The sequence below is a fragment of the Larus michahellis genome, chromosome 3 (genome assembly GCF_964199755.1).
Source record: "Larus michahellis chromosome 3, bLarMic1.1, whole genome shotgun sequence".
Lineage (NCBI taxonomy): Eukaryota > Metazoa > Chordata > Aves > Charadriiformes > Laridae > Larus > Larus michahellis.
Genome location: NC_133898.1, coordinates 18,224,087 through 18,252,023, shown reverse-complemented (window position 1 = coordinate 18,252,023; position 27,937 = coordinate 18,224,087). Strand labels below are relative to the sequence as shown.

Below are 27,937 nucleotides of genomic sequence, written 5' to 3'. Positions count from 1 at the left end.
GGGCGGGGGCGGGGCGGGGCCTCGGGGTGGGGCTAAACCCCGCCGTCCCCCGTCGTCCCCCCCCCGCCCTGCCCGGCCGGTGGCCGCTGCTGCCGCTGCCGTCGGCGGGCGGTCCCCCATGGCGGCGGCGAGGCGGTGACCGGCGGCTGCGGAGACGGCCCGGGCGGCGGCCGGTGGGTTCTGAGGCTGCCGCGGGGACGGGAGCGGCGGAGCGGGACCCCGGGGCGCGGAGCGGGCGGGGGGCGGGGGGGGTGGGGTGTGCGCTCTGTCCAAAAGTGGAATTTTCCCAGGAGTTGAGGCGCAGGCAGAACTCGGGGCGTGAAACGGGCCGGTGGATGGGGCTGCTTTGTTTTGGTTTAAGAACAGGATTTTAAAAAAAAAAAAAAAAGAAAAAGTTTCTTTTTTCTGTTTTTTCTCTTTGTTTTTCTCTTTTTTCTCCCTCTTTCTTTGTTTTTCTCTTTTTTTCCCTTTGCTCTTTTTTGTCTCCTTTTCCTCTCCTCTTTCCTCTCTTTCTCTTTTTCCTCTTTTTTTCTCTTTTTGCTCTTTCTCCTTTTCTCTTTTTTTGTCTCTTTCTTCCCTCTCTTTCTCTTCTTTTTTCCTTCTTCGTCTTTTTTTTTTTTTTTAATTTTATTTTAAAGTACAAGTGGTGAAAAGGGGATGGCTTTGCTTGGGGTGTCCGGAGCTTTGAACCGCTGTGGAAATCGGTGGGGTTTGGGTGACGAGCATCCCGCAGGATCGAGTTCCCATGGCTTTTGCCACGTTGGGGAGGAGACTGGGGCGAGCGAGAAGTTTGGTTGGGTTTTTTTTTTTTATTTTTTTTTATTTAATCCTTGAAGCGAAATGAATTCCTGGAGCCTTTCTCATATTTTCTAGCGGTTCAGCTGGTGATGTTAAACTGTGCACGTAGGCTCGTGGTGTCTGCAGGCATTGCTGCAGAAATCCCCGCCGTACATCCAGCGGGGCGCAGGGCTGCGGGAAAACAAGGGGAGCGGGTGCAGAAGGACGTGCCTCACAGGGCTGAAGTGATTAGACTGCACTCACCATATATACCCTCAGTGCAAACTCTGAGGGTGTCTTTTAGAGCATATTGTAGGTGAGAAAGAGCGTCAAAAGTTTTCACTTCCTGGTTTTAAATAAGCACTCACTGAAGGAGTGATTTTCAGTAAGTTTTTTGGTTTTTTTTTTAAAAGATGTAGGTGTTCTGCTACTTCTGGCAAATAAGAGAACTTCTGAAATGTGCTGGGGAAAACGCTGACTGAGGTATTTTATGGGAGCCCAGTGAAAGTTAAGTTACAAAAATCTACGCTTCCCCGATAGGGATGTATTTTCTCTGAGGTGGAGCCTCCTAGAAACCCTCGCTGGTTTCTCTGCAAACAGGATTTAGCTTTATTTCGGGAGAGTGCTAATGACTGTCTGGGGAGGAGGGGGAACAGAAGTTTTGGAGCCTGAGGCTCTCAAATATGAACTGTTCACTTTGCTGTTAACTCACTTTGCCCTGACTGGAGGCTGAGGCTCTTCTGCAGTCTCTAAGAGAAGAAGAAGAAGAGGCGGCTGAAGACAAAACGTTGAGCTGCCTGCTTTAGTGCACTGAAAGCTCACCTGCAGCGAGGAAGCGTTGGGAGGCAGGTTTGGCCGCTTTCTTGACTGTGTGCGTGAGCAGAGGGGAGCTCAGCACCGCGCTCTCTAAATAGCTGTAGTTGAGCACAGAAGTGGTTTGTACAACGGGGAGCGTGGCTGGAAATTAACACTTAACTGATGTTGGAGTTGTAAATCCCTGGGAAGTTCTGCCCGAAGGCAGGTATGAGATCCGTGTTTCGTGCTCAGGTTTGATTATTCTCCTCCTCCCTGTCTCCTTTTGCACATATAATGAATATTATTTTCTATCACTTCAAAACTTCTCGGGATTTATAAGTTTAATGGCCCAGCTTGTTGATACTTCTGCTCAAATCCAGATCTCTGAATAGCAAATTAATGTCAATTTTTAAACTAATCTGTGTGTGAACGTTAACTCCAACATGAAATGCACCCAAGTACACGGATAGAGATGCACTGTCACGGACAGTATTTTACTTCATGTTTTGGTAAACAAGATTCCTCTAGTCCACCACTCCTCGTCTTATGTTTTTGACTGGTATAAATACGAGCTGAAGTCTTTTGCTTCAGAAAGCCAGGCTGCCCACACATCTACTTTAAAAAGCTTTTGGAGAGGAACCCAAATGAGGCTCTTTTGGGTGACTGTGTTACGAATTATACTTTCTGGCGTGACCTGTCATCAGTTGCGATTAAAAATACCCCTCTACAAATAGACAAAAGAAGGATTCAGTTGTGACCCTCCTTCTCGTTAGTGCTGGTATTCTCGTAAGGCTTTAAGGCAGGGGGAAAGGGAGTATCCCGCAGTTGAGGAGAGAGTTGGTCTGTCAGAAAACGTTACTAATAGCGGTCAGGCGGAACTTGTCATGTTCAGGCGTCCTGTGCAAGTCTTACCTCGTGGGTTAGTCTCCAGGAGAGTGCTAGCACTTGTTTGTTGGGCGCTATAGCATGACGTAGTTTTAAACGCAGATACAAAAACTGACTCTGAACCAAAAATAAAATTAAAAAAAAAAAAAGAGTATTGTTCAGTGAATATGATAAATATAGTATTTCTGTCAGCTTCCCTACTTTTTATTATTAACTGCTGGGATTAGTGGCAAGAGTTGTTGAAGTATACTTTTGTGTCGTGTATTCTTCGTGGTATTTCATCCATTGCTTCCCTTGGACACTGCAAACACCAGCAGAAGACCAGGTTTAAATGTCTTTCTGACCTTGACCAGTTTAATATTTTGATGTGTGATCTGTGTGCCAAAGCATTCAGGCCTTTTTTTTTTTTTTTTTTTTTTTTTTTTTTTTTTTTTTTTTCATCCAGAGGGCTGCTTAAATCCTAAAAAAACCCAGGCTGTTGATTTTACAGAAGCGGGACAGCCACCCGTAACAGCGTTTCTGCTGCTTGGTAGCGTATTATAAATCTCTGCTCAGAGGGAGGGGAGAAGGAGGGGTTTGGGATGTTAAACTCCTTGCCAGAACCCTCTGCAGTGCTGCCGTGACCAGAGCACTTTTGTGGGATGTTTGTGCCTTCCTAATAATAACATGTTTCCTAAACACAGTCAAAAATTGCTTCAGTAGATGCAGTAACATTCCATTGACTTAGTGACCTGCAGAATGACTCTAAATAAAAACAGAGCTATTTTCCTGTCTCTTCCAGGCCAGAGGACTGTGCTGTGAGTTTGTTGGCCTTTTTTTTTTTTTTTTCTAATTAAGAAAAAAAAACACCCAAACCTTCTGCACAGTAAAATGTCAGCTAGTGTCCATAAACAGTTTACGTGAGGCTCTTCTGCAACTGTCCATTGGCTCTCCGCAGTCTGCCTGCGGGGTGTAAGTTATGCAGTCACTATGGTGATGCCGAAGAGGAGTGCGATTCAGAGAGGGTAAAGCAGGACTGGCTGAGTCAACTCAATGGAGCGGGAACAGAAGCACCTTTCAGGGGTGCAGCGGCAACGCTCCCTGCAGCCCGGCAGCCTCCGCCTCTTCCCCGTCCCTCTACTAATTGGGGGGGATTCATTTGCAGGAAGAAGAAAGGCCCTGGGCAGAGGTGTGTTGTATACACGCAAAAAATACGCATACGCACAGTGAAGTGAACTAAAAATGATTTACATATCTTGTCTAACCAGATAATAGGAAGAAATTAAGTGCAGCGGCACGGAGTAGTCAATCAAAAGCCATTCTCCAGCTACAAAACGTTTAAGGATCACAGGCTTGCAAGGGGCACGTTCTAACATAAAAATTTCCCAATCCACAGCTACAAGTAACTCTTTTGTGTCGAGAAGATCATAGAATGGTTCGGGTTGGAAGGGACCTTAAAGATCATCTAGTTCCCACCCCCCTGCCCTGGGCAGGGACACCTCCCACTAGACCAGGCTGCTCAAAGCCCCATCCAGCCTGGCCTCGAACACCTCCAGGGATGGGGCAGCCTCGGCTTCCCTGGGCAACGTATTCCAGTGCCTCACCACCCTCACACCTTGCAGTCACATCTTGCCCACAAGTGATGTGTCTCAGAAGGCACTGTCATATCCAGGAAGAAGGACAATAAAAACACTGAGTAGTTAATATTGATTTGATCAGGCTTTTTATTATTTCTTCTAGGAAAAGAGAGTGTTCTCCTGTTAAAGGTGGTTGGCACAACATAGAGAACCATTTTGTGGTCCTTAGGGTTTAACCCTGTTCTCGTTTGAGTTAGTAAAAATGCTCCTACTGACTTTGGTAGCAGATTGTGTCCTCTTGAGGTTTTTTCTGACCATCCCCTGTTGCCAGCAAATGGGGCATGAGCATGAGTACACCCCATCCGGCCTTCTCAGTCATCAACATGGACTCCAAACAGAAACACGTGCTACCAGACGTACATTACTTAGACCTAGCACAGTCTGTCACCTTCTGAGGTGGGAAATCCACCCCGTGAACAGGAAAATGATGGACATCCGAGATGGGACTTGGAAATCTGAGTCTTTTCTGGGGGAACTGGCAGAGAAGGTAGAACTGATGGACCCAAGAAAGATGCTTAGACTTGTGTTGAGTACTGGTGTTGGCTATTCTTGTGGTTAGATGTGATGATATACCACAGATAAATGCCTTTTTTGACACTTTGGTTACATTTAAGAAAAAAATAGCAGGTTATAAGTGTAACCTGTTTCTGGGACTTTCTTGTGTACCGGAATTATCCAGAATTGGTGGTGTGATGCAAGATGTGATTGCATCTCCTCAAAACTTTTTTATGTTAGAAAGTACTTATCATCCTTGAACGGAGGAGACTGGCTTTTGATTGACCTTTCTGTGCTCTCGCATTCATTGATTCACGTGTTTTGTAATGTGTCTGCGTACTGGCTCAGTCACAGCAAGCAGTATAGGAATTGCTGCAAGTAACTTTACAGTTCCCTTCAGGTGTGTGAGGTGGCCTCTAGGGGAAGAGGACTACTATGTTTTTTGGCAGCTCAGGGCTTGTCTGCGTGCACTGATGGAGAAACTCTCGAGTGACTTCAAAGAGTGGCTTCAGGTCTCCATTCTGGTAACCTTTCCCAATGACGCTTAAATTAGATTTCTATTTTACTTTATTTAATTTATTTTAGTTTATTCTATTTAGTTTATTTTATCCCGTTCTGAAAGTTACGTTCATGGTAATAAACTCTGCAGAAAAGCCTGGCGAGGAATGGCGGTGCAGATCCCAGGTTTACTGTGTTGCAGTGATTTATGAAAACCTCTCAGTTCCTGTAGAAAGCATCTTTGATGTGTCCCTGTAAAATCCTATGGGCACTTCCAGTAAAATGTTGTCGCTAGGCTTTCCTGCCTTCATTTCTATTCCCAATTAAGAAAACATTGAAGGAGCAAGCTGGACTGACTCACCCGTGGTGGTGCAACCGCTGGAGTGGGGCGAGGGAGGGTGTGGGAATCGGGGCTTACGGTATCCGGGGAGGTCGGTTGAAGCCGATGGCGTTACATACAAGACCAGTCATGCATGCTGTTCTGTTGTCTTTTTGAGGCAACTTCACATCTGAGTGTTAGGGAAGGTCTCCTAGCATGGATCTAGACATGAAAAGGAGTTTATTTACAGTGCATAGCAGCAAGGTTTGGGAGACTATTCCATGTCAAGGATGGGATTTGTTTTGAATAGCCATGCTAAATTTTCATGTAAACTAGAAGGTCCTCACCATCTAACCTCGTTCTCTTGTGAGCACGAAGAGGAGCTGCTTCTTTGAGGAAGACCCACCTCAACTGCATCCCAGCAGGCTAGAATAGTTATTAGAGATGTGAATCTGGCAGCACTGCTGCTTTTCTTTTATTTTCTTCTGAGACCTTCCTGTAGGTTTTCCGTCCCGTGTGAATCTCATACCCACTACAGCCCTTAAAGCACGAGAAGTGACCCCGAGAAGCAGAGGAGCTGGCGTTTCTTCAGGCCTCCTTCGTTAGGAGCCTCTGCGTAGCATCCCTCCCGAGCGCTGGATGCTCTCCCGGCGCGCAGAGAGCACCGGTGCTGTGGCCGTCGCCATTTGCCCTTGTGGTGAGTCCCCGCACACATCCCAAACTGTGTGACACCGTCCTCAGCCTGCTAGAGGCTGTTTCGGCCTTGGCCGTATCCTTTCCCCCAGCGAGGAAAGTAAGCGTTGTCTCTGCGTCACAACCGTGATGCGGTTGTGTTGATGCCCTTAAAAACGTTAATTTTGTCATGCTTGTGCGTGCAAGTACCAACCACCTTATTTGTGAACTCCCCTTTGGCTCAAGGCAGAAGCAAGTCATGGCGAGAGGCGTTTGCACGGGTTACGCCTGCCTTTGCTCTGGGGACGTGCGCGCTGTCAAAAGCTGAAAGCTGCTTTAATTCCTCCAGCTCTCGGGGCCAAGAGTAAGGAATTCCAAATTAAACAGATTAGCTGCGAGCTCTGAACTTCTCCCAGCTGTGCCTGTGCCCCGGAGAGCCAGCAATGTAAATAGAAGTTCGCATTACACTTTGAAGTCGGTGTATATTTTTGACTGTCACACCAGTTCCTTATTTTCGAAAAGTAATGAAATGAGTAATGCAGTGGGAGACTTAATCCATGTATATATCCCAAATACGAGTGAAAGCCAAGAAATTCCTATTTCCCGTCAGTTGTGCCTTTTGCTTATGTTTATTTCAGAGGTATGGGTTGGAGAACTCGGGGTTTTTTTAATGTGTGTGTCTAGGAGAGGTAGAGCAGAGTTAACTAAAAGTGCAGCCATATGTAGTCTCAAAATAAAATTTGAGGCAAATCAACATAAATCAGGCAGTATTTTACGTAGAAGGTATGCTTCAAGTTTTTTTGAATAGTTAAGTAATAAAGCGGGGATACAAAGAATATGGCAGTAAAATACAGAGATAAATCTGCCATATTTTACTTGGATATCACAAGGGCTTATGAACGTTTAGGGTATTTTATATACCATATGTGCTTTATTGCTTAAACTGCAGAGAATTTGTACTTTCCTGCGAGACTATTACACTTTATGGCAAAATGCTTGAAGAACTGTCTACATATTTGTACGAGAAACGGTAAGAACTCATACGGTATCGCTATGGGACAGCTTCACCACGGCACGCACAGTATGCAGAGTTTGGCGTTAAATTTCTACATAGCCTATGTGCAAGGGACAACGTCGTTCCTGGAAATATAATGGAAGTGTGGTAGCGCATGGGGTCCAGGGCTGTTCTGAAAGGGTGGAAATATAAGGTCCAGGCGTTATCCACAAACAGAGTAGCTCGCGCGAAGAGCTCGGCTTATTTCGAAGGGATTAGTTGACTGCGTTTTCACGCCGTGTCTAGGTGAATCTGCTTCTTTTTTGGAGCTCAAAACAATTTGCGAGGTTGACGTTTGCCCAGTAGGACCCCACCGTGCAAGTGGCACGCGTAAGATACGTGCTGAGGTGTTACAGACAGAATTTATTTAGAGGATGTATAGCTTAATGGTTTTGAAGCCACGATGGCCTCTGGAGCTAGAGAGGCAATAAGGAATGTATTTATAAAATTACGCTTTCCTGCGTTCTTTGGAATGTGAGTACTGTCTGTTAAACACTGCATTTTGTGGCTTTATGCTTTGCAGAAGGTTGGTGTTTCCCTGCCGTTCCCCGTTAGCTGACCTCATGCTCCTCCAACATTTAAAAATAAGGACTTCAGTGCTTAAAATCCGCGGGGATGCGCTTGAGGGTTTTAGCTGGTGCCAGACGTCAGGGAAGAGCCTGGGAGTGAGGTGCTGAGGGGGTTCGCTGACGGACTGCGCTGGCTGGGATGCTGCTGCTTCCCTGCCGTGGAGGCGGCGATGGAAGGGCGCTCCCCCGGGGCGGCGGGGGCAACGGTGCTGGACGATGAGCAGTCAGCACCCCCGGCTAGCTGAGGACCACGCCGTACCCGGATTAAAAGCACCAAAGCCTTGAATCGCACCTGGGAGCGAGTAAGGAAGTTGTTCTCGCTGTCGGGCCCTAGGAAGAGGTAACAGCACCCCCCAGGAAGGCACAGAAGTGGAGCAGTATTTTCGCTGCAGATTTGATCTGGGATTTTCAAAGCAACAAAGGGCCCAGTAATAGCTACAGCCCATAAAAATCTCTCAATAATAGGATCGGATTTCTCTTCCTTACATCCTCGAGGTATTAAAATGAAGAAATTAAGCCGCAACTACCGTTCATTAAATGCTGAGGGACTGAGTTAACCTGATAAATGGGAAGATTGTTTTCAGAGGGAGGAGGATGAACTGAGATGAGCCGCAGCCTTTGGGTTCACGGGAATTGATGCGTTTAGGATCAGCTGTTATTTCAGCCAGCTTTTTCGTTTGCAGTTTCAATATTCTAAAAATGGTATTTCCTGTCGCATATCTGAACGAGATACCACACGTGCTTGTAATTTAAATGTTATGGGCCGCATAACATATGTGGTAATGGAGATCAATGGCATCTTGGATCATTTTCCTCTTACCCAAGACATTTGGGTTATGTTTACTTGGGTCTTATGGGAGCTTTTTGAAGTCAAAACACATCTATCCCAGAGCCCGAGTTTACTGCCATTTCGAGGAAGAATGTCCTAATTCTTAAGAAGGAATTTGGAGTGCTTTTTAGAACAAAAAATAACTTGAGAGAAAAGATTAATTTATTGTGTTGTGCAGATGTAAAAGCATCAGAGAACAAGCTACATAAAGTAGCATGAGGCTATAAATGTTTGTTGTGTTTGTTTTTTTTTTAAATCCAAGATGAATGGTGCTGCCCATAGCACGCCAGAGGGTGCATTTCCTTTTATTAGCATGACAAACAGCTTTTAAAGATCCATTTGGATTTCTTTCCTCTGTTCCTAGTAGTCAGTTTTGGGGACCAGTCGGGGAACCGTTATCTATTTCAACACACACTTCTTGCACGTGTCTTTCTGTTAACATCAGCATCGGTTTTTGGAGAAAAACACATTCCTGGAAAAGTAATGAAAGGTGAAAGCTACAGCCTCTGACAGGTACGTGAAAGGTATTGTAACTGCAGATGAGAACTCCATCTGCAAAAGTGCTTTTCTCCATAGGCATTTATTGGCTGAAGTTAAATATCTGGCAGGTGAATTTCAAACGTCTTTGTTCTGTAATAGAAAAAAAACCTGCCGAATAATCTGTAACATCACATTTTAAAAAGTGAATAGCAACAGGCATTGGGGGGAAAAAAAATCAACATCTGGAAATAATAAAAGATACTGAAAAACTTCATTTCTAATGAGAAAGGGAAACAGGCTGCAGAATGTGTTCTTTACTGCAAAGAACATTTCTATTTACTTACATTGCCATTTTATGTTTCCTTTTTCACTGGCACATCTCGGTGTTCTGTGCTTTGCCCCATCAGCGTGTCTGTGGTCCTATTGAGTAGCTGCGCCTCATCCGGCGGCCGAACGCGCCATCGTTTCCGACGAGCTCCATGCCGTGTCCCTGCAGCGTCCCCGCAGCCCCTCCGCAGAGACAGGCGTCCTCTCCCCGCGCTCGGAGGGGTTTTTGCTCTCGCTGGCGGTCCCTTATCTCCTGTAAATGCCGGAGGAGTTTTTAATGGCAGCCTTTGAGGTTCCTTCCTCATGCCCTCCGTTTACCAGCATGCCCCACAGTCCTGGCTGTTGGAGAAAAAAGCCATGCCCTGAGTTAGCATCTCATAAGCCGGCATTAACAAACAAGGCTTGTTAAGATGAAGCAAGGTCTGAAAACTTCGAAACTTCCTGATCTAGAAATAATCAATATATACTGCTGAAGGAGCAGTGCCGGCAACCAGGGGAAAAGGAGGGGAAGGGTGTGGAACGGGAGGAAAAAATGATGACCAAGTCAGAAACCAAATAGCTGTGATTTTTCTTTCCATTGCTACACTTTATTCTGATGAAGCGATTGTGTGGGTGAAGGCTACACTGGTAGTTGCGTGTGTCGGAGCTACGACAGTCATTTGTGAGTTGTTTGCTCCTTTTCGCTCTCTCTAAGTGGAGAGGAGGGTGCTTATAAAATAACTAGCATAGTGCGAATATTTTTAATGAACAAAAAGGTCAAGAGTTCAAAAAATAATGAAGGACCAGAGTCCTTCTCCATTGCGAGCTCCTGTTTGCTCGGCAGCGGAGCAAGCGGGCTGTGCCACGGTTTATGGTACTTTCTTAAAGGCTATAAACTGGCCAAGAAATAATGGGGAAATGGTAAAAACAACGACTCGCAGCGTAAGATTTCACTCATCTGAACTTTGGCATCTCTAGAAACGAACTGTTCTCTAAACGCTACAGATAAAGGCTGGCTTTTGTGGTTAAGTGATTATATGCTGTAGTGCCGTGCAATTAATAAGTGGCCTAACTATGACTGTCTGGGCATGAAGGGGAATAGCTTTAAGTCATCGTTATCTAACTACAATTCTGGAGCAATGTATGCGCAGGTGGTTTTGTCTATGTGAACTCTGCCTTCCTTGTGCTTTCAGGCAAACGCGAATACGTTCTGACATAACCAGAATAACTTTTTATCAAACAAATGATGTTTATATGTGCCCTGTGGTGCTTCATTGTGCCCGATTCCTCCTCAGTCATTAGCAATTTATTGCTCGTTCCTTCGTCAGTCAGGAGCAGTGGGGAGGAAAAACTTCGGGGATGACATATATAAGGATACAGTGAGCATTTACATTTCAGTGCCTGATTTAAAACCACGAAGGCAAGATTAATTATTTACTGGTTGCGGTCCTGCTCCGAGGACATCTAGCCGAGCCCTTTAGCAAAGATACTTTGTCTGATGAAGTGTAGTTTATAAATTGATTTAAAGACCTGTACTTTTTCCAGGCCGCCAGCCAATTCAGTGCTCAGCAGATGCGTGTGTTGTTACTTGGCCCCTTGACTTGTGTTTCACCAGTGTTGTATCTCTGGTGGATGCTTGTAGTCTACCCTTCAACAGGGGTGCATCGCTCATCCTTAGGGCTAACTTTCTCGTTTGTAAGTCTAATGTTTTTCCACCCCCCTCTAACATGTCTGGTCTCTAAAAGCGTAAGTTGGGGTTGAAGGAACGGACGTGAAGCGATTCCTGCCCAGGTCTGGAAAGCGTCTGGGACCAATCTGCGCATCCTGCTCCTGGCAGGGGGCACCTCACGTAGCGGCATGGAGCGGGTGATGAGTCGCAGGCCAGTTCTGGTGGCCACAACACGCTCCCTGCTGCCTCTCACCTGGGGATGCTCACACAACTGCCCTGTTGCCTGTGTCCGTCGCAGGAGGAGAACTTCTGCCTTGGAGAGACCTCAGGAACGGGCTGCTCGTTGCACGTGTTATCTTGGTGGGCTGGTTTTGCCCTGATGGCTGTAGTATGTGTACCTTCACCATCAGCACTGAGTTGCTACATCTTTCCATCAACAACAAAAAGAAATCCCCTGTCACCCTCCTAATTAATTTTGGTTCATTTGCCGCACCATTCTTAGTAAAATGCTCTTTTGTTTAATGGGGGGAAGGAGGGGAAACGTCATGATGAGATCCACTGGAGAAGGTGCCTAACATGGAAAATATCTGCCCATATTCCAAGCTATGCATAAGCTGTATAGCAGAAAGCGTGATGCAGGCAGGACTGCTCTCTCTGATCTAGAGGCTGCATACATCGGATGCTCTGAACAGCCCATAAGTATCCCTTCAATCCCCAACCTGGGAGAGCAGCAGGGATTTGTGGGTAGTTCATCTGTTCCTACACAACTGTCTCAGATTATACGCATCAAACACAAAGTACACTGGATTTGTGAACTGCAGGCACATTTTGAGCTTTCTGTGGTTTGATTTTTATAAGGGTTGGGTTTGTTTAGTCTTTCAAGAGAATTTATTTCTGCTCATGTCTGTTGTTTCTTCATAGATGGTTTGTGGGTGATACGTGTGCAAGTGCCTCAAGTTCCTCCGACAAGATGTGCTCCACAAATCCAGCAAATTGGGTCACCTTTGATGATGAGCCGCTCTTCCAGTCGCCTCAGAAATCGGTTGATAATCAGAGTAGTTGTAAAGCAAACGGCCTTAAACTCAACCTGTCTAGTGTGCATGAGTCTTCAAGTAGGTCATCTTCTACAGGCAGCACTCCACTCTCGTCTCCTGTAGTCGACTTCTACCTAAGTCCTGGACCCCCCAGCAACTCTCCACTCACTACACCTACCAGAGACTACCCGGGAAGTCCATGCATCCCAAAGCCTGGAATTCACGTCCTTTATCCCATCCCTGAATGGCCATCAAACGTTAACCTTCTTCCGTCACCCGGGATTTGCTCATCCCTAACCTCGCAGAAACCGAGCAGCCTTCCATTGAACACCTCGCCTAATGACCATGCGGTTAAGACTTCACTCTCCAAATCACCAGATGAAGGAAGCCCTAATCTGCCAGGAAGCTGTGAGGAGTTAGGAGAGTTGTCGTTGGCACCAGGGCGCTTCCCGTACTTCCAGAACGACTGTGCTTTTTCCAGTCCCTTTTGGAAGGAAGGATGCTCACTCAGCACATCACCAGCTACCGTTAGCATGCACAGGAAGGACAAAGCCCTTGACAGGAGCATCTGTCATCCTAAAGACAAAGAAACTTGCCACGATCAGAAAAGCCTTAACCAGGGCTCCTTCAGCTACATCTGCGAGAGGCTTGAACACCTGCAAGCTGGTAGCTGCGACGCCGCGGGAAGCCCGCCCGTCTCCATCGCCCACACGTGGCACACGCTCTCCCCTGCTGTCCCACGCAGCCTCTTCAGGAGCCGGAAAGCAGACGGGTGGCCGTTCATGCTGAGGATTCCCGAAAAGAAGAACATGATGTCGTCTCGGCAATGGGGCCCTATTTACCTTAGCGTCCTAGCCGGAGGGGTATTGCAGATGTATTATGAAAAGGGCCTGGAGAAACCTTTCAAGGAATTCCAGCTGCAGCCACACTGTAAGCTGTCTGAACCCAAATTAGAGAGCTATAATGTCTCAGGAAAAATCCATACTGTGAAGATCGAGTGCGTGTCTTACACAGAGAAAAGGAGGTATCATCCCAAAGTAGAAGTGATCCATGAGCCAGAGGTTGAGCAGATGTTAAAACTGGGCACCACAGATTATAACGACTTCACCGATTTCCTCGTAACAGTTGAGGAAGAGCTTATGAAACTTCCTACTGTTTCTAGACAAAAGAGGAATTATGAAGAGCAAGAAATGGCTCTGGAAATAGTGGATAACTTTTGGGGCAAAGTCACTAAGGCTGAAGGAAAACTCGTAGAAAGTGCCGTCATCACCCACGTTTACTGCTTGTGTTTTGTGAATGGAAGTGCCGACTGCTTTCTTACCCTGAATGACCTGGAGCTCCAGAAGAGGGACGAGCGTTACTTCGAGAAGGAGGAGGAGAAGAAATGGATCGATATTCTCGATTGCCATTTCCATAACTGCGTCAAAGCTCAGGAATTTGAGCAATCGCGAATTATTAAGTTTACGCCCCTGGATGGCTGTAGGCTGGAACTGATGCGTTTCAGGACACAGTACAATGGGCAAGACCTTCCCTTCTCTGTGAAGGCTGCAGTAGTGGTTCAGGGGGCGTACGTTGAACTTCAGGCTTTTATAAACATGTCTTCAACTGCTCCAATCCCAACGCGTTTACCCACTGTGAAATACTGTGAAAATGTTATGATACGCTTTCCCGTTCCCACGCAGTGGGTCAAAGCACTTTGGACCATGAACCTCCAAAGGCAGAAGTCCCTAAAAGCAAAAATGAATAGGAGAGCGTGCCTTGGCTCTTTACACGAGGTTGAGTCTGATCCTGTAATACAAGTCTCGGTTGGAACAGCAAAATACGAGAGTGCCTACAGGGCTGTTGTGTGGAAGATAGACAGGCTTCCAGATAAGAACTCAAGTAAATAATTTGTGCTATAAAACGATGGGCTTGGGTGCATGTCTTCGCTGGTTTTATGCTTGTGTACCTCCATCAGCTTCCATAGTTTGGGTTTTTATCTGTGCGGTGGTATTGGTAGAAGCTGGAGTAACCTTTTGGGAAAAGGAGAATATAGCCTTTTTTTTTTTTTTTTTTTTCTAAGGCAGACTTTCCTAACTTACTGGATGGAGGCGGATGTATTGTTGTCAGTAATTGTAAGGGTGCAGTATCATGGAAGTGGATCTCCTCATTCTGAGTAAACCTCAGATCTACAGTAAGAAAGAGGGAAGGGTTTATGCTTTGCGTATTCCATCTAAGCAATGGTGGGATGGGAAGCAAACACCAGTAGGTGAAATGATTTGCCCACCCAATGTCACGCAGTTAATAGAAAAAGTGGTGTTGTAACTGTTGCGTCTTGGCTTTCTAGCATCGTTTAAGAAACGGTAGGTATGATACATAACCAGAAGGTATTGTGGTCAAACTTGCAGTAGCGAGTTGAGCGTGCTTTTGCAAAGGCTGCTGTCTGTTACCTCCTTTATGGGTTGGTGTATTGAGATTGCGTGTTCCCGGCAATAACTGCACTGACAAATAATGCCTCCCACTTTATTTCTCCTCCCCGGTGGTGGTACCTCACTAAAAACGTGCAGCAATAAAACCAGCTAAGTTTATAGTCCTGCACGTGGGAGTTGTTGATTTCCCGCTAAGTAAAATAGTTAATTTACCTTAATTTAATGGAGAAAATGTGATTTGGGGGTGGAAAGAAAATAAATATATGCTTTTAAAATTCCAGGTTTTAGTCAAGTTATGAGATTGATAGCCCTATATAGTACCTTCCTAAAGGCATAAAAATTCATGAGGAATATATTATTCTCCTTCAAGTTCTGTAGAGTGAAGGCACTTGAACCTTTCCTTGGATATGCGTTATGTGTTCTTGAGGCTTTGGGGATCTGTGTAAGACAAGGGCATCTGTTAAAGCATTTTGCCTAAAATACCTGTAAAATCTGTACTTTTAAGAAGGGGATAAGTGTGTAGTATTAACAAATGGACTGGCCTAGTCTTGTAGCATCCTAACTGACTGGACTAACTACCTCTTTAAAATGTCCAGAAAAGATACAAGTTTCTTAAGTCCCTGTTTCAGGTGTGCTAGTACTAAGTTGACATATCCACTCTCATGTTTTGACAGCTAGATGTGGCTGCAGGCGAGAGTTCTCACTCAAAACTATTAAAAACAAGAAGAAAGGCAAAAAAACTCCTGAGGATATTTTTTTATTATTTCTATCTAATTGTGAATTATATTTGATCTCATCTGTTGTTGAGGTATTTATGATTTTTTTTTTTTTTTTTTACAGTTTGGTATTTGAATACTTCTGATTGTTTTTTCAGTGACAGAAGTAACAGATCAACAGAAAAACTAAGGCAATTGAAATGAAATGAAAAGGGAATATTACCCGAGTCTATATATGAACTAGATTGGTTTTGGTATTAAAAGAGCCTTTGGAAGCATCCCGCATCAATATGCGAATGTGGCAGTTCTGAGGGTATAAATTATTGCAGGGCTGCTGGCAGAGGAGAGCTAGTATTTTTACTAATGATGCTGCGTGGAAATACTGGTGCCTTTTGCGTGCAGATCCGGTTTTACTTAGGCAATGAGGTCACTCAAACCTCGAGCGACTGTGCCTTTCGTCTTCTACTGATGCGCACCATGGGAGGAACAGCACAAACGTCGCTGTGGTCAGATTCAGAAATGATGTCGTGTTAACACCATCTCCGTTTTCCCCTTCTTTTGCTTGGGGAGAAGCTGTGGTCGGCCTGGACCTGTGGCTAATGCCATATGGTTCCTCCCGAGTTGGCTGAGCCCTCCCTTTTCCATGCTGCTTCTTACCTGGGTATCTCAGGCTCTCCTTGGAGAGGATGCCGGTGGCTGCCAGGCCATGGGCAGCGGGAGGGCAGAGGAGACGCAGCATCAGCAGATGGAATAACACAAGGTGGAATTAATGGTGGGGGGAGAGAAACGGGGACAGCGAGGGGGAAGATAAGGGAGGGGTTGGGGAGACCAGAAAATGGACAGGGAGGGCAGAGGAGTTGATGGAGAGATGCAGGGGGACCAGTGGGCAGAAGATTCTTAGGTCTTCAAAATCTGTAGATTTGGGTGTCTTGCACTCCAGGCTTCAAGGATTTGCACCGTGCTGCTGTGACCTGTGTGTTTTGCCAAGGATTACGGGACTGACTGTTTGGGTAGCTTTTAATATTCTTTGCTATTTAATGTAGGTTTGCTTCTGCAAAATCAAGTCAGCAATCCAGCCAGGCAATTTTAAAGATTAGAAGTCTTCCAAAGTCTTTAATTCCCTGCATTTCATTCACTTTAAGATTTGATGTGCACAGTTAACTTCAGATTTATATTATCTGAAAGTGAGAACTGTTTTTTGTGGCATTCTACAGCTTTATATTATTTTCTGCCAGTAGCTTAAACTTTTGACATTTGAATAGTTCCTCTGGCTGAGATCTGCAAAATCGTTTGTATCCTTGAAACATTCATGCGTTTGAAAAAACCATTTTGGTAGTAATACTGCCTGGTCAAATTTTAAACATCTCTATCAAGTTTTCTGTGTGCAGTTAAGAGTTTAAAAATAGAGTTGTCCCAAGGCGTGCCAAAAATCTGGAGGCAGTCAAACTAATAGAAATATGTAAACTTTCATAATACGTTTACTGCAGGGAGAAAAATACGCCGAGGCTTTTGCTTTCAAAAAGCCTTTGTCCAAGGCTTCTTCAAAAAAAGAAGAAAGGGAAAGATTGCCTGCAGTTATATTGTGACTCTGTTTATAGACATCGAAATATGTGAGTATCCACTGGGTCCCACTAAAGTGCTTCATTAGAAGAGTGCTGGCCAAGTGAAGTCTGTGTGAGCTGTGACATACCCCAGATTTTTAAAAGCTGCCTATGCTTATTCCAAGATATAAATGGAGAGTTCGGAGCCCGAGTGTTAACATTATTTAAAAAAAAAAAAAAAAAAGGTGAAAAAGTTGTAGACTTTGAAGGGTTGATCCAATGAAATTTCTGCAGATTGAGTCTACATTTGTGAAATCGGGGCATCGTATAAGGAAACGTAGAACATTTTATGATTTCAGGCCGGCACTGGGGCCAGTCTTTGCGCTGGAGAACCTGTATGACCTGTATCACCGAGGGAGCTGGGGAGAGACTAGGCTTTGAAACAGTGTTCTAATCTCTTGCTGAGTCAGTTTGTGCCCTGTGGTATTTCCTGCGAGGAGACCTCCATCCTTGGGCTGTTGTATAAAGCAACAGTTCTTCACATTGATTATTTCTCCTTTTCTCCTGCTTCCTGGAGCCACACTGAGGAAGCAGTGATTAAGTAACACAGAGAAGTGGAGCCAGGGGAGCCGGTGGCTGCTGGCAGCCTTTGGCATCTGAGCATGGGCTCACGTGTGGGAGGTGATGTGGCTCCCAGCAACCGTCAGCTGCCGCTTTTCTGCTTTATAAACTGCATAGGTGGAAACTCCAAGCCACGACTTTGTTAGGTGGGCTCCATCCCTGCCCAGCCGCCTCCTGGCACCAGCACCGTTGCAAACTGCTCCTTGGCAGTGGCACCTTCCCATTCCCCTATTTCCCGTTCATTTCTCCCGGAAGGTTGGATAAATGCACCCATTTAGACGTAGCTGCAGGAGTTATGAACTTCTAACAATCCTAATGTAAATCCCTTCTTAGTAATCGCTGATGTTTTCATTTTCAAAAGACTTCCAGAACTGGACCTATTTTGCCAAAAAAAGAATTGCTACTTAACTAAAATAACGAGCACATTTCTTTGGCTTAGATTGCTTGGCTTCACGAACCTTTCTCAGATCAAGGTTGCTTGACTGCTACTCGTACAGGTGAAAAAGGGATAAATAGTGTGAGTAAATGCAGCAAAGTTAGATTGTGAAGTGCTATATGATGCTAAATGACAGTTTGAATCTAGTTTCATACTTCTACTGATTTGTTTGTTTGTTTTGGCTTTTTTGTTGTTATTCTTCAGAGAAAGAGAGCAAGAATTTGGAACATTTTTAGGAATTAAGAGCCAAATTTTCAGATGTAAAACAGGAAAGACTTAGGTCTCTGAATTCACAAAAGTCTTAACAAGTTGCCAAGATGCCTAAACCCCGGGGCTTCTGTCTCCTGAGTTATCTAGTAAAAGCTCAGTAATCTCCACAAATTAACTGGGGAATTAATTCAGGAGTGATTCAATTCCGTCAGGCCAGATGGTCATGTCTCCACGATGCCTGATGGGCCACATTTTGGATGGCTGGGCTCACATCTGAATATGTCATCTTAGCTTCCACTGGGCAACTGTACAGACTTACGGCATGCCTGCTTCATCCAGTTTGACTTTCCACATTGCTACCTTTTCTCTTTTCTGGCCGGCATCTTGTAATTCAGCATTACAGGGTTTTTTTTGCAAAAGGATTTTGTACATGCAGCCTCTCTTTCTTCTTCTAACTCCAGTGTAATACCAAGCCTGGGAAACAACAGTTTCACGGAGCAGAGATGACAAGGACTGGCCAATTTTAGGTGAAAACTAAGGCACTGCTTATTGTCTTCTTACGTGTTGGTTGATCCCTTTGTTGTCTGACAGCCAATGGGAAAAAGTTGCTCCGCGCTCCTACCATAGCCCAGCAGTGGGCAGAGGAACTTCTCCGCAAGGGAAGTGGTGAGTAACCTCCTTCTGACATTGATGTTGGTACAGGAGAAGGATGGGCTGCGGGGAACCCTGTGTTTTGAGAGCAGGCAAACAAGTCCAGTGGAGGCTGCTCCAGAGGGGACCCAGAGCAGTAATGTTACCCAGATCCCAAAACTATCATCTCTGTCTTTGCAGATTACCTCCTAGAGGAAAAAAAGGACCCCAGAACTTATCGGATCGCAACGCTGAGACCACCTCAGTGTGTGGGCTAGCTGGAATATAAACCCAGAGATTTTTTTTTTAAGTGCTATATGGTACTGAACCACAACTGTGGCATGTCTAACACAGGACCGTTTAGCAGCAAGTCAAGAGGAACAGTCTATTTATTCCTGGGCTTAAGTGGACATCTACCATCCAACATTTACCATCAGATACCTGTCCAGAAAAATTCCAAGCAGTGGTTATTTCTGGATTCTCTTTCTCAGAAGACAAAATCATTTTCCACACAATTCCTGTTGCTGCTTGTTTCTCCATAGATCTCCCTCCTATGACAGAAGGTGCTGGATTGGATCTCCAAAAGCCCTTAGATCTACACCCTTTTCCTACTGCCACAAATGGACTCCAAACAAGAAGCTATTGCTCTTGGATAAACCCTTTCTCCTCAGAAGGAGGAGTCAACCGTAGTCCCAGAGGCAGAGCTCACTGCTTTACTGGCCAGGGCATGAAGTGCTGTCTTAGTGTGCCAACTGCTGCTATGAAGGACCCTTCACTTGTTGCTGACATTGTGCACTCTGAACATCCCACCCCAACAAACAGCACAAAGACCAGGTCACAGAATCACAGAATTGTAGGGTTGGAAGGCACCTCTGGAGATCATCTAGTCCAACCCCCCTTCCAGAGCAGGGTCACCTAGAGAGGTCAAGTAAGTGTGTTGCCAGGCTGCATCCCAGCACCACCACTGGAGAGTGGAGCAGGTCCTGAGAGCCAAGAGGAGCACAGCTTGGGTGGGTTGTGGTACCACAGATGGGATGACGTCTCAGTTTTGCTCTGGAATGGGGTGCTGCTTCTGGTCTCCACCACTGGTGTTGCTGTCACCACAGCTGTTGCTGGGATGATGGCAGGTTCAGGGATGGAGAGGCTCACTCCGACAGGGGAATCGTTCTGCCATGTCCAGGCAGTCTGGAAGAGGAACCATGGACCAAGAGAGTGTTAGTACAGGAGAAATGGGCTTGGACACAGCAAGAGATGACCAGCAGCAGATCATGGACAAGGCCCACGTCACAGAGGTATACAGATCTGCCTGTCACTATGTACGTCAGTGACGAAGCGCCATCTCCTCACACTCGTTTAGTCTTCCTCCATCTTCCTTCTCAAGGAGCTGGCAGGTGGTTGTAATACTTGTTTCTGACTTTGTTCCCTCCTCTATTTCAGTAATAAAGTCCCTAATGCTACAGTTTTACCTGTCTCTGTGTATTGTATTATTGTCCTAAGACTTTTGCCATACGCCGTGTGCCCCTGGCATTGCACTCCCTTGAATAAGACATTTACGGGCTTGCAAACTGTGTATCTTTGTGCTTTAGTGACTTGAAGGACTCTGTCCTATAGTGTGCTTTGAGGTGCGAGACATGCCAGTAGCACTGATTTCGCACAAATCGCGGTCACTGCCTCCCACTGCACCCCTGTACCTGCCTCACCGTGCAGCTGCCTGGGTGACCCTGAGTCTGATTCATGCACAAGCGAACTACATGGTAGGCTATTACATAAAAAGGAGGTGACAAAAGCTGCTGCTTTTGGTCTTGGGCCATAGTTTGGGTGCTGTTTGTAATTTTTTAAGTGTGCGTGGGTTGTAAAGCGTTGTGCCTTGACGGGTATGGTAGGTGGGCAGCAAAGTCTGCAAGGAGGGGTGAGGTTTTTCCATCTGATCTCTCCAGCCTGTCCTGCTCAGTTTGTTTTCCATCCCTCTGTGCTGGATGTGGTGATTGCCATTGTTGGGCACCTACCTCTCCCCACTCACCTTAAAGCTGCTATTGTACTGGGTGTATTTAGGGGAGCTTCATTCCCCAAACTCGGGACCTACATATTAGTTGCAGTGATCCCTACCAGTCCCTTTTATGGATCTGCCTGTGCTTTCATGAGTTCCAGTTGATGAGTTCATGAGTTCTTCTACAGTTTCTGTAACCAGTTCCTTATGAGCATGTGTTAGAGCCGTGCTTTGGTAGAAAGAAGCAGCTAGTTCTTCATGCGGAGCGGTTGCTGGCCTTCCACTGTGATATGCGATTCTTTAAAGACGCCTGGGAGACTTCGTGGCCAGTGGCTGATACTCTTCCGTGGTGCAGGACTCTAGTTGGTGTGTATATAGCATTTTTCTCTGAAATCCAGTTCAGGTTTTCTTTGAACGTTACAAGCAGTTATGTAAAGAAGCAGCATTTAGGATAAGGATGGAGTGCCATGTACTGCTGGAAGCAAGCCTGCAAGGGATGCTTGGAAATCAGCCACCTACACACTCCAGATGGTGAAGGACACCAGTTGTCCAGTGACATACCCCTTGTCCAAAGTGGTGGCTGTAAATGCTGCTGTGTATCTGTGTGTGTGCCTTTGGGGTCAATTGAACAGAGAGAGGAGCACCTGCCATCGGCAAACAGCTCTTTAAGCTACCGATTATTGTTGTAGTTATTAAACATGGAAAAAAGAAGAGGGGAGAAAAAGAGTTGGAGACCTCCCCATATGAAGTCTAGGGGCTGATAATCCAAAGGACGCTTCCTATTCCTTTCTCCCTTTCCCTCACCTTTTCTTCCAGGCAGTCAAGTTTTAACTGTGCTGTTGAGTGTAACAGTAAGGAGGAGGGAGGGAATTATTAATTATACTAGTTGTATAATTAGCCAAAAGGAAAACAAAGCATTAAATGTTTTAGTGAGCATGGTTAAGACAAGCATGAATTTTATGCTTTTTAAGCCTTGATTTTTGGGGACTCCATTGACTTTATGCCGGACTTGGAATGAAGTCTGGAGGATGGTTTATTGAATTAGACTTTGTTCTGGCGAAGTCAGAGAAGTGCGTGACAGAACTCTGCCCATCGAACTGCTCAAATGTAAATTATCTCCTAAAATCCTAACTGGCTTGGGCAGGCAAACCTGCAGCACGGAGCAGAGGATGCAGCCAGCCCAAGGCTCACAGAAGCAATGGAGATGCACCTTTTTTATTTATCTTTGCCTTACGAAAAGCCTGTGAGCCTGTGGATGTGGAGTGTTAATAGCGATTTCTCCCATGGGATGGATAAAGCTCAGTGTCTGTTAACTCCATTTTCAGTATTTCCTTCATTCTGATAGAAGTTGATTCCTGCCATTGGAGAAACCCAGTATGTAAAGAACGCAACATTTTTGCCTGAACTTTGAGATGCTGTTCAGTGTAATGGATGAAAACCAAATATACGCTGCCAGGCTTGCCTTTGACAAAATACAGCTAATCCTTTCTCTGCCTTTTTTTTTTTTTCCTGCCTGCAGCCAAATGGTAGTTAGTTGTCTATGCTGATGCTTAAAATGCTGGAGAGGAGGAGAAACGCAGAATTACTACTTTCTGCCCTGAAGAATTTGGAGAGGCAGCTGCAATATAAAGGATTCATTTCATTATATTATATTATATTATACTGCTGTCACACACATAGTGAGCCTGTTGACCTCGGTTTCTTTGGAAAGCAGGCTTTTCACCCTGGTGTTCCTGTGTGCCAGGAGGAGAAGAAATGCTTTCCCTTACCATCGCCACATATAAGAAGCGCTAAAGCAAGTGATCCCTAGGATCTAAGGCTGGATGAAAGTAATTTAGAATATGCTGCACTACATAGGCAGTCCTTCATGACTCTCTTTGTAACATGACATTTACTTTAGTAATACTTTTGTTTGGAAGAAATGGGGTATGTTCTTTTCCCATAACAAACCAAGCTGGAAAGGGAGTGCAGGTACCCTTCGCCTGGCAGCTGGGATATATCTTGTTTGAGCAGGACTATGAGCAGCGTCTTTATCTTCCTGCCATAGACATACCGTAATAAATGATGTTACACAAGAAATAAACACTCCAGTAAAATTCCTACAGCGGAGAGCTCTGGAAAGCGTGGCTGTTGGACACAGGGCACTTCTGCCTTGGCTAAGCTGGAGCCTTCCAGTTTTTATTTTTCTACAAGAGTAAGAAATTTATTTTTAAGGGAAAACTGAGATTTTTCCATAATATTCTGAATTTAGCAACCAATCCCTAACCTGTAATACTCTTCTCTCAATCAGAAGCTAGAAGGATCTGGTAAATCTTGTGCCAATTAATTTGTAAAACTGCCGTGATTGTGGAAAGTGTGCTGAAGCAGATGAAAAATGAGTAAGGGGCCACCTTCTGCCCAAGTAGCAAACGATCGCGGACAGAATAATCTTGTATCATCGCAACAGCTCTGCATTAAGAAGATAGAGCTGTGCTTTCTTGCTAGCAGATTAACCTTGCATTGTAAAGAAAAAAAAAGATAATTAGCTGATGGTGTGGTTTGGGTTTTTTTTTCCTTTTGCAAGGTTCAGATCATCCACACAGCCTGTCTTACAAACTGGAACTCGGATCAGACCAGGAAATCCCATCTGACTGGTATCCATTTGCTACGGTCCAGTTCGTCATTCATGATACCTGTGCCTCAGGAACAGAAGTCAAGTCACTGGGCATAGAGAGCGATCTGCAGCCCCAGAAGCACGTGGTTCAGAAAGCTTTTTACAATTGCCAGGTATTTTTAGGGCTTTTCTTCCTCTTCTTCCTCCCCACTCGCCCATACAGTATTTCCAAGGCAAATGTGCTTTGTATTCTAAACGTATCTTGCATGCACTTGTGGTAATGACTGTTAGCAAAAGAATCATTAAAAAATAATTCCTTGTCTGATCGAAGATGATGCTGAAAAACAGAACTGCAAATGCAGCATTGTTTTTCCTCAGTTGAGCTATTTTTGGGAGCAGTGGTTTTGAAATGTATTGGGTCTGGAAATGTTTTGATTCTGAGTCAAAGCTTTTATTCATGCCATTGCTGCAGTTCACGCTCAGTGCCCAACTGTTTGCTAATTCTACCTGGCTTTTTTTGTTTTCTAACTACAGGTTGAAATTGAAAAGAAGTGGATTAGGCTTGATGGAGAAGATCCAGATAAGGCTGGCAACTGCCTAATGCAGTAAAAGAGGACAGGAGGCACCGTCACAGGATATTAGTAGGAATCAATTTACATAGGAAATTCTATTGTTAGAAGAAGCGCAGTGACCTAGTTTAGGATAAACACGGTCATTGAATTTTTTTCTTTTTATAGTGCTTTTGGGTTTGATTCTGCAAATCAGTGCTGGTTTGACTGGCCTGCGTTCAAGTAAACTTCCTGTCATGGGAATACTGGTATGAGTAAGGTCTCCTCGTAAAGCGCTGCAGGATGTGAGCACTTAATTGACTGATTGTAATATATTATTTTCCTGTTGCGTATCTATGAGTTGGGAATGATCTCATACTCTATATTGAAACCTAATGGCACTACTCAAAGAGTTCATGTCACTTGGATATATAATATTCAGCAATAAAAACTGCCAGAGCGCTTTTGTGCAGACCAGCATCTGTGTAAGGTCCAGCAGGGCCAATAACATTTTTTTAGTGGTGTTTGAAAACTGAAGTCCCCCATGTTTCTGCTCCCCTCGATATATGTGAACAGAACAAGTTGTAATATTATTCTTGACAAGAGCCTCGATTAATGAGTTGGAAACTGGGTGATTTCATTGGTAAAATGGGAAAAGTTCCTCTGCAATAACATCCTTCATTTTTCTGTGGCTGCGCGCATTTCCTCCCCAGCACTTTATAGGTTCATTCAAAGTAATCTCGTGGGCAAAAAAAACCATATGGCAGATGTGATTGAAATTTCTGTGCCAGCATTAGAAAAATCTTACTCACTACTGCAGCGAGTGAGACAAGGGGCAGATCCTCAGCAAGCGTAAATCAGTCCAGGCCCATTTCATTTGATGAAGCTTTGAGAATTTACACCAGCAGAGGGTTTTCCCCACAAACTGAGGAAAGGGCTGGTTGCTACCGTTTGCTCTGGGTCTCCTTTGGGATGCAAGTTCCAGATGGTGGATTGGAAACTGCAGGAGCTGTTTTCTTTGGGTAACTTTTAAGGGAGTCTTTCCATGCATGGGAAGGGACATGTTCTCATGCTGCTGGCTCTAAGGGCGTTTTCTCTGGGGAAACAATGCAGGAATGGACCATCGCGAGAGAAGTGAAGCTGTGACGCTTCAGCAGGCAGCTTGAGCTAATAATCCCGTATCAATGCGTTAACGGTGTTTTCAACAAATTATTGGCATTTAGGGAAAGGTTTTAATGCTTCCCCTCGGCCATTATCCCCTTTGTCATTTTCTGCAGGCTGTAATTCCAGCTCTGAAAAAATCTGATAAATTAAAAAAGTGCTCCTGATACTTTTTTTTTTTTTTTTTTGGCTATAGTTTTCCTAAAATTATCCTTACTTCACAGTCAAATTAGTGGAGAACAGAAATACAGTAATGCACAAAGTCTCACTTTATATTTTGTCACAGCTTGTAACTGTTTATGTGAACACTGTGTAAAAGTACAGATAAATGTTATTCCCCAAAAGTAGAAGTATGTGGGATATGCACTGAGAAAATTACCAGTCTGAGGAAACAGAAGGCCACAATATGAACCTAGTTCATCACAATAAACTTTTCCCCCATTTGGAAGCTGAGAATGAAATGGGTAACAGATTCTCCAGGAAGTCCTGAGGGCAGGTTTTTTATGGGTATTGCATTGCCAAAGCCCCAGATAGACCATTATGGTATTTTGGATTCACTATATATCCCTTTTTATTAGCAAGATTATATTATTATAAATCTAAGCAAGCATTCGAGTGTAGTTAGTGATCCATATATGTCTCAGCTGTCGCATTCTCCATCCGTGTTTTGACTTGAGAAGCCATTAGCACCTTCAAGTCATGTTTGGTTTGTTTTATTCATATTTAATTTTGGTTTATGTACTTCTCAGCTGAACTAAGGGGCACAGTGTATGCTAGGGCAAAGCATTTATACTTCGCATCATGTCAGAGCTCTGCAATTTGCTGAAGCCCATTGTTATGCGAGAGCTACAAAACCTATTAACCTCTTTGGTTGGTAAGGTAGAGGAAGCAAAATACGTGTTGCAGATACCTGCACTAACCTTTGGCTGAGGCTGACTTGTTTTGACTGACGTTAATTCAGTAAATCTGTTAGCAGTGGTTATTGTCCACAGCCTGTCTTGCCCAGATGGCCCCTATTTTTCTGTTTTTAAGGGGACAACTAGGCTGTTCTGGGACTCTTTTGCCTTAGGATCATCATTTGCAGCACTCGTTTCCTGGGTATTTGGTACCTGCTGGTGTTACAGGTCCTGCAGGAGCAAGGGCTGCTTTTCTTCTCCCAGGTGTCTGCTGTATCTTGGTATGTGTTTAAGATGCCCACGTAGCGTTGGCCCCTTATTGTTTTGAATGGCCTAAGTGATGAACAGCCACATTACAAGTTGTCTTCCCTGCTAGTGAGCCTGTATTTTATCTGGTATGGTGCAAATGATCATTCAGCCTTACTGAACTCGTTAGCGTAGAAAGGTCAAGCTACAGCTTTATCTGTGTCGCAGACTCTTGGATTTCCATCTGAGGGCTGCAAGACTCGCTATTAACTTTAATCGGAATTGGATCAGGATCACAGGCAATTCACTCCACAGAAATATTGCCACACTGAAAGTAAGTTACTCTGTTCAAGGCATGGCTTTCAGTTTAAACCTGACAATTAGTGCAGCCTAAGGCTGAATAATTACCCTCTTCAGTCTCAAACTGATGGTTGTATGCTTTGCTGGCAGAATATTTAAAAACAGGCTGCAGTTTAATGAAAGAAAGTTTGGGTTGTCTGACTTCGTCCCCCCCCCATCAAATTCTAACCTCTGTTGCAACATGCCAAAGCAGAAACACCCTGACTTCCCCATTGTAATATTTCTTCGGCATTGTCTGATGTCCTTTTGAGTATAACCTACTGAACAAATATTCTCAATGTTTAAGACTCGTTTGCTAACATTTCCTGTGAAGGCTACAGGAGGCGATAGTGAGTAAACACACTGGTTTTGATTCTTTAGAAATCTGGGCTGTAAGTAGTCTAACCGTATTTTGGGAGGGGAATGGAGGCAAGGAACACTTGCTGTAAGCTGTTGTGATGCTCATTGTCCGGCTAGCAGGAGGACTGGAGCTTTAAATAACCCATGATGTACATTGGCATCGGGTGAGGAACCAGGTTTCACGCGTATCTGATCTCTTCTTGCCCACAGCTAAAGCCTGCAGTCACTGAAATGCTTCCAACTGTTTGTTTGGGTCACTTAAGATGCTGACACTTCGCCAACATTTACTACAGGGCAGTACTTAGATATTATCTATGTTTCCTTCACAAAGGACCAGCAGGGTTTGGGATGTTTTGTATTTTAAACAGAAATCAATGAGAACACCTATTTTCACGGTGTGTTTGCCTTATTTACAAAGTGGTGTATTTGCTGAAGCCGACAAACTTTATCTTTGCATTCATCTTTCTCATGCTACTTGTATTACTGTAGGTAAATGGTACTTGATGTAACTTTGGATTCAAACACCCATTGAAGTCAATGGAAGCCTTTTAACTGACAAAATGGGATCTGCATCAAAGTCTCTAAGAATAAAGGAAAGGCAAAAAAAGAAGAAGAAAGGAAAAGTGATAATAGGCAGAAAAAAAACCACTCTAGAAGATTCCTGATGCTAGTAAGTAAGGAACTTGAAATGCTTGCTTATTCTAACCAGAAAAGAGCACAAAAGAGAGGAAAAAGAGGTGTTATTGGGGTGTCAAAGCTGAAGCTTTGCAGTGATGGGGAACGATGATCCGGCTGCCCCTATGTAGCAGCTCTCGAGAAATGAGGATGATGGTGCACTCCATTGAACATGATGCCAAGCCGCTGTCATCCTTACGCTCCTTGCTTTTTTTCCCCCAAATTACGTATTAATTGTCCAAAAGTACACCTGAAAACATGTTTTCATGTGTTGCTTTTAGTTGCATTTCTTTTACTTGATGGACTTCTTAGCTGCAGTATTGGTGTCCACACCCTATTTTACATTTATTTGTCTTTTTGTTGACTAAACACAGTAATTAACTGCTGCAGTTAGTAGTTCTTAGCTATAATTTTGATAACTCTGAAGCAGTTCTGTTATTCTTAATGGAAAATATAATTTTATTTGGGTCTTTTGTCAGTCTAAGTATAAACAGATCATGCTGATAATCTTGTAATAACATTTTGTAGATTGCATATTGATTAAAAAAATAAAGTTGTATTTCAAACTAGCA

The 27,937-nt window shown here is 44.5% G+C and overlaps 1 protein-coding gene across 4 annotated transcripts; it reads left to right on the top strand.

Moving 5' to 3' along the window:
• The first annotated feature begins 59 nt into the window (after positions 1 to 59).
• On the top strand, positions 60 to 27,937 carry STON1 (stonin 1). Of its 4 annotated transcripts, XM_074578893.1 has the most exons (5): positions 60 to 173; positions 11,886 to 13,879; positions 23,111 to 23,313; positions 23,675 to 23,781; positions 27,180 to 27,937. In XM_074578893.1, the coding sequence occupies exons 2-4, from the start codon at positions 11,935 to 11,937 to the stop codon at positions 23,747 to 23,749; spliced, it is 2,223 nt and encodes a 740-aa protein (XP_074434994.1). In that variant the 5' UTR covers positions 60 to 173; positions 11,886 to 11,934; the 3' UTR covers positions 23,750 to 23,781; positions 27,180 to 27,937. The 4 variants fall into 4 exon arrangements, 3 of the variants coding, with proteins under 3 accessions (XP_074434994.1, XP_074434993.1, XP_074434995.1); XR_012585972.1 differs by lacking the exons at positions 23,111 to 23,313; positions 23,675 to 23,781; positions 27,180 to 27,937 and adding exons at positions 18,392 to 18,596; positions 18,762 to 20,102; XM_074578892.1 differs by having other exon boundaries at positions 23,675 to 27,937.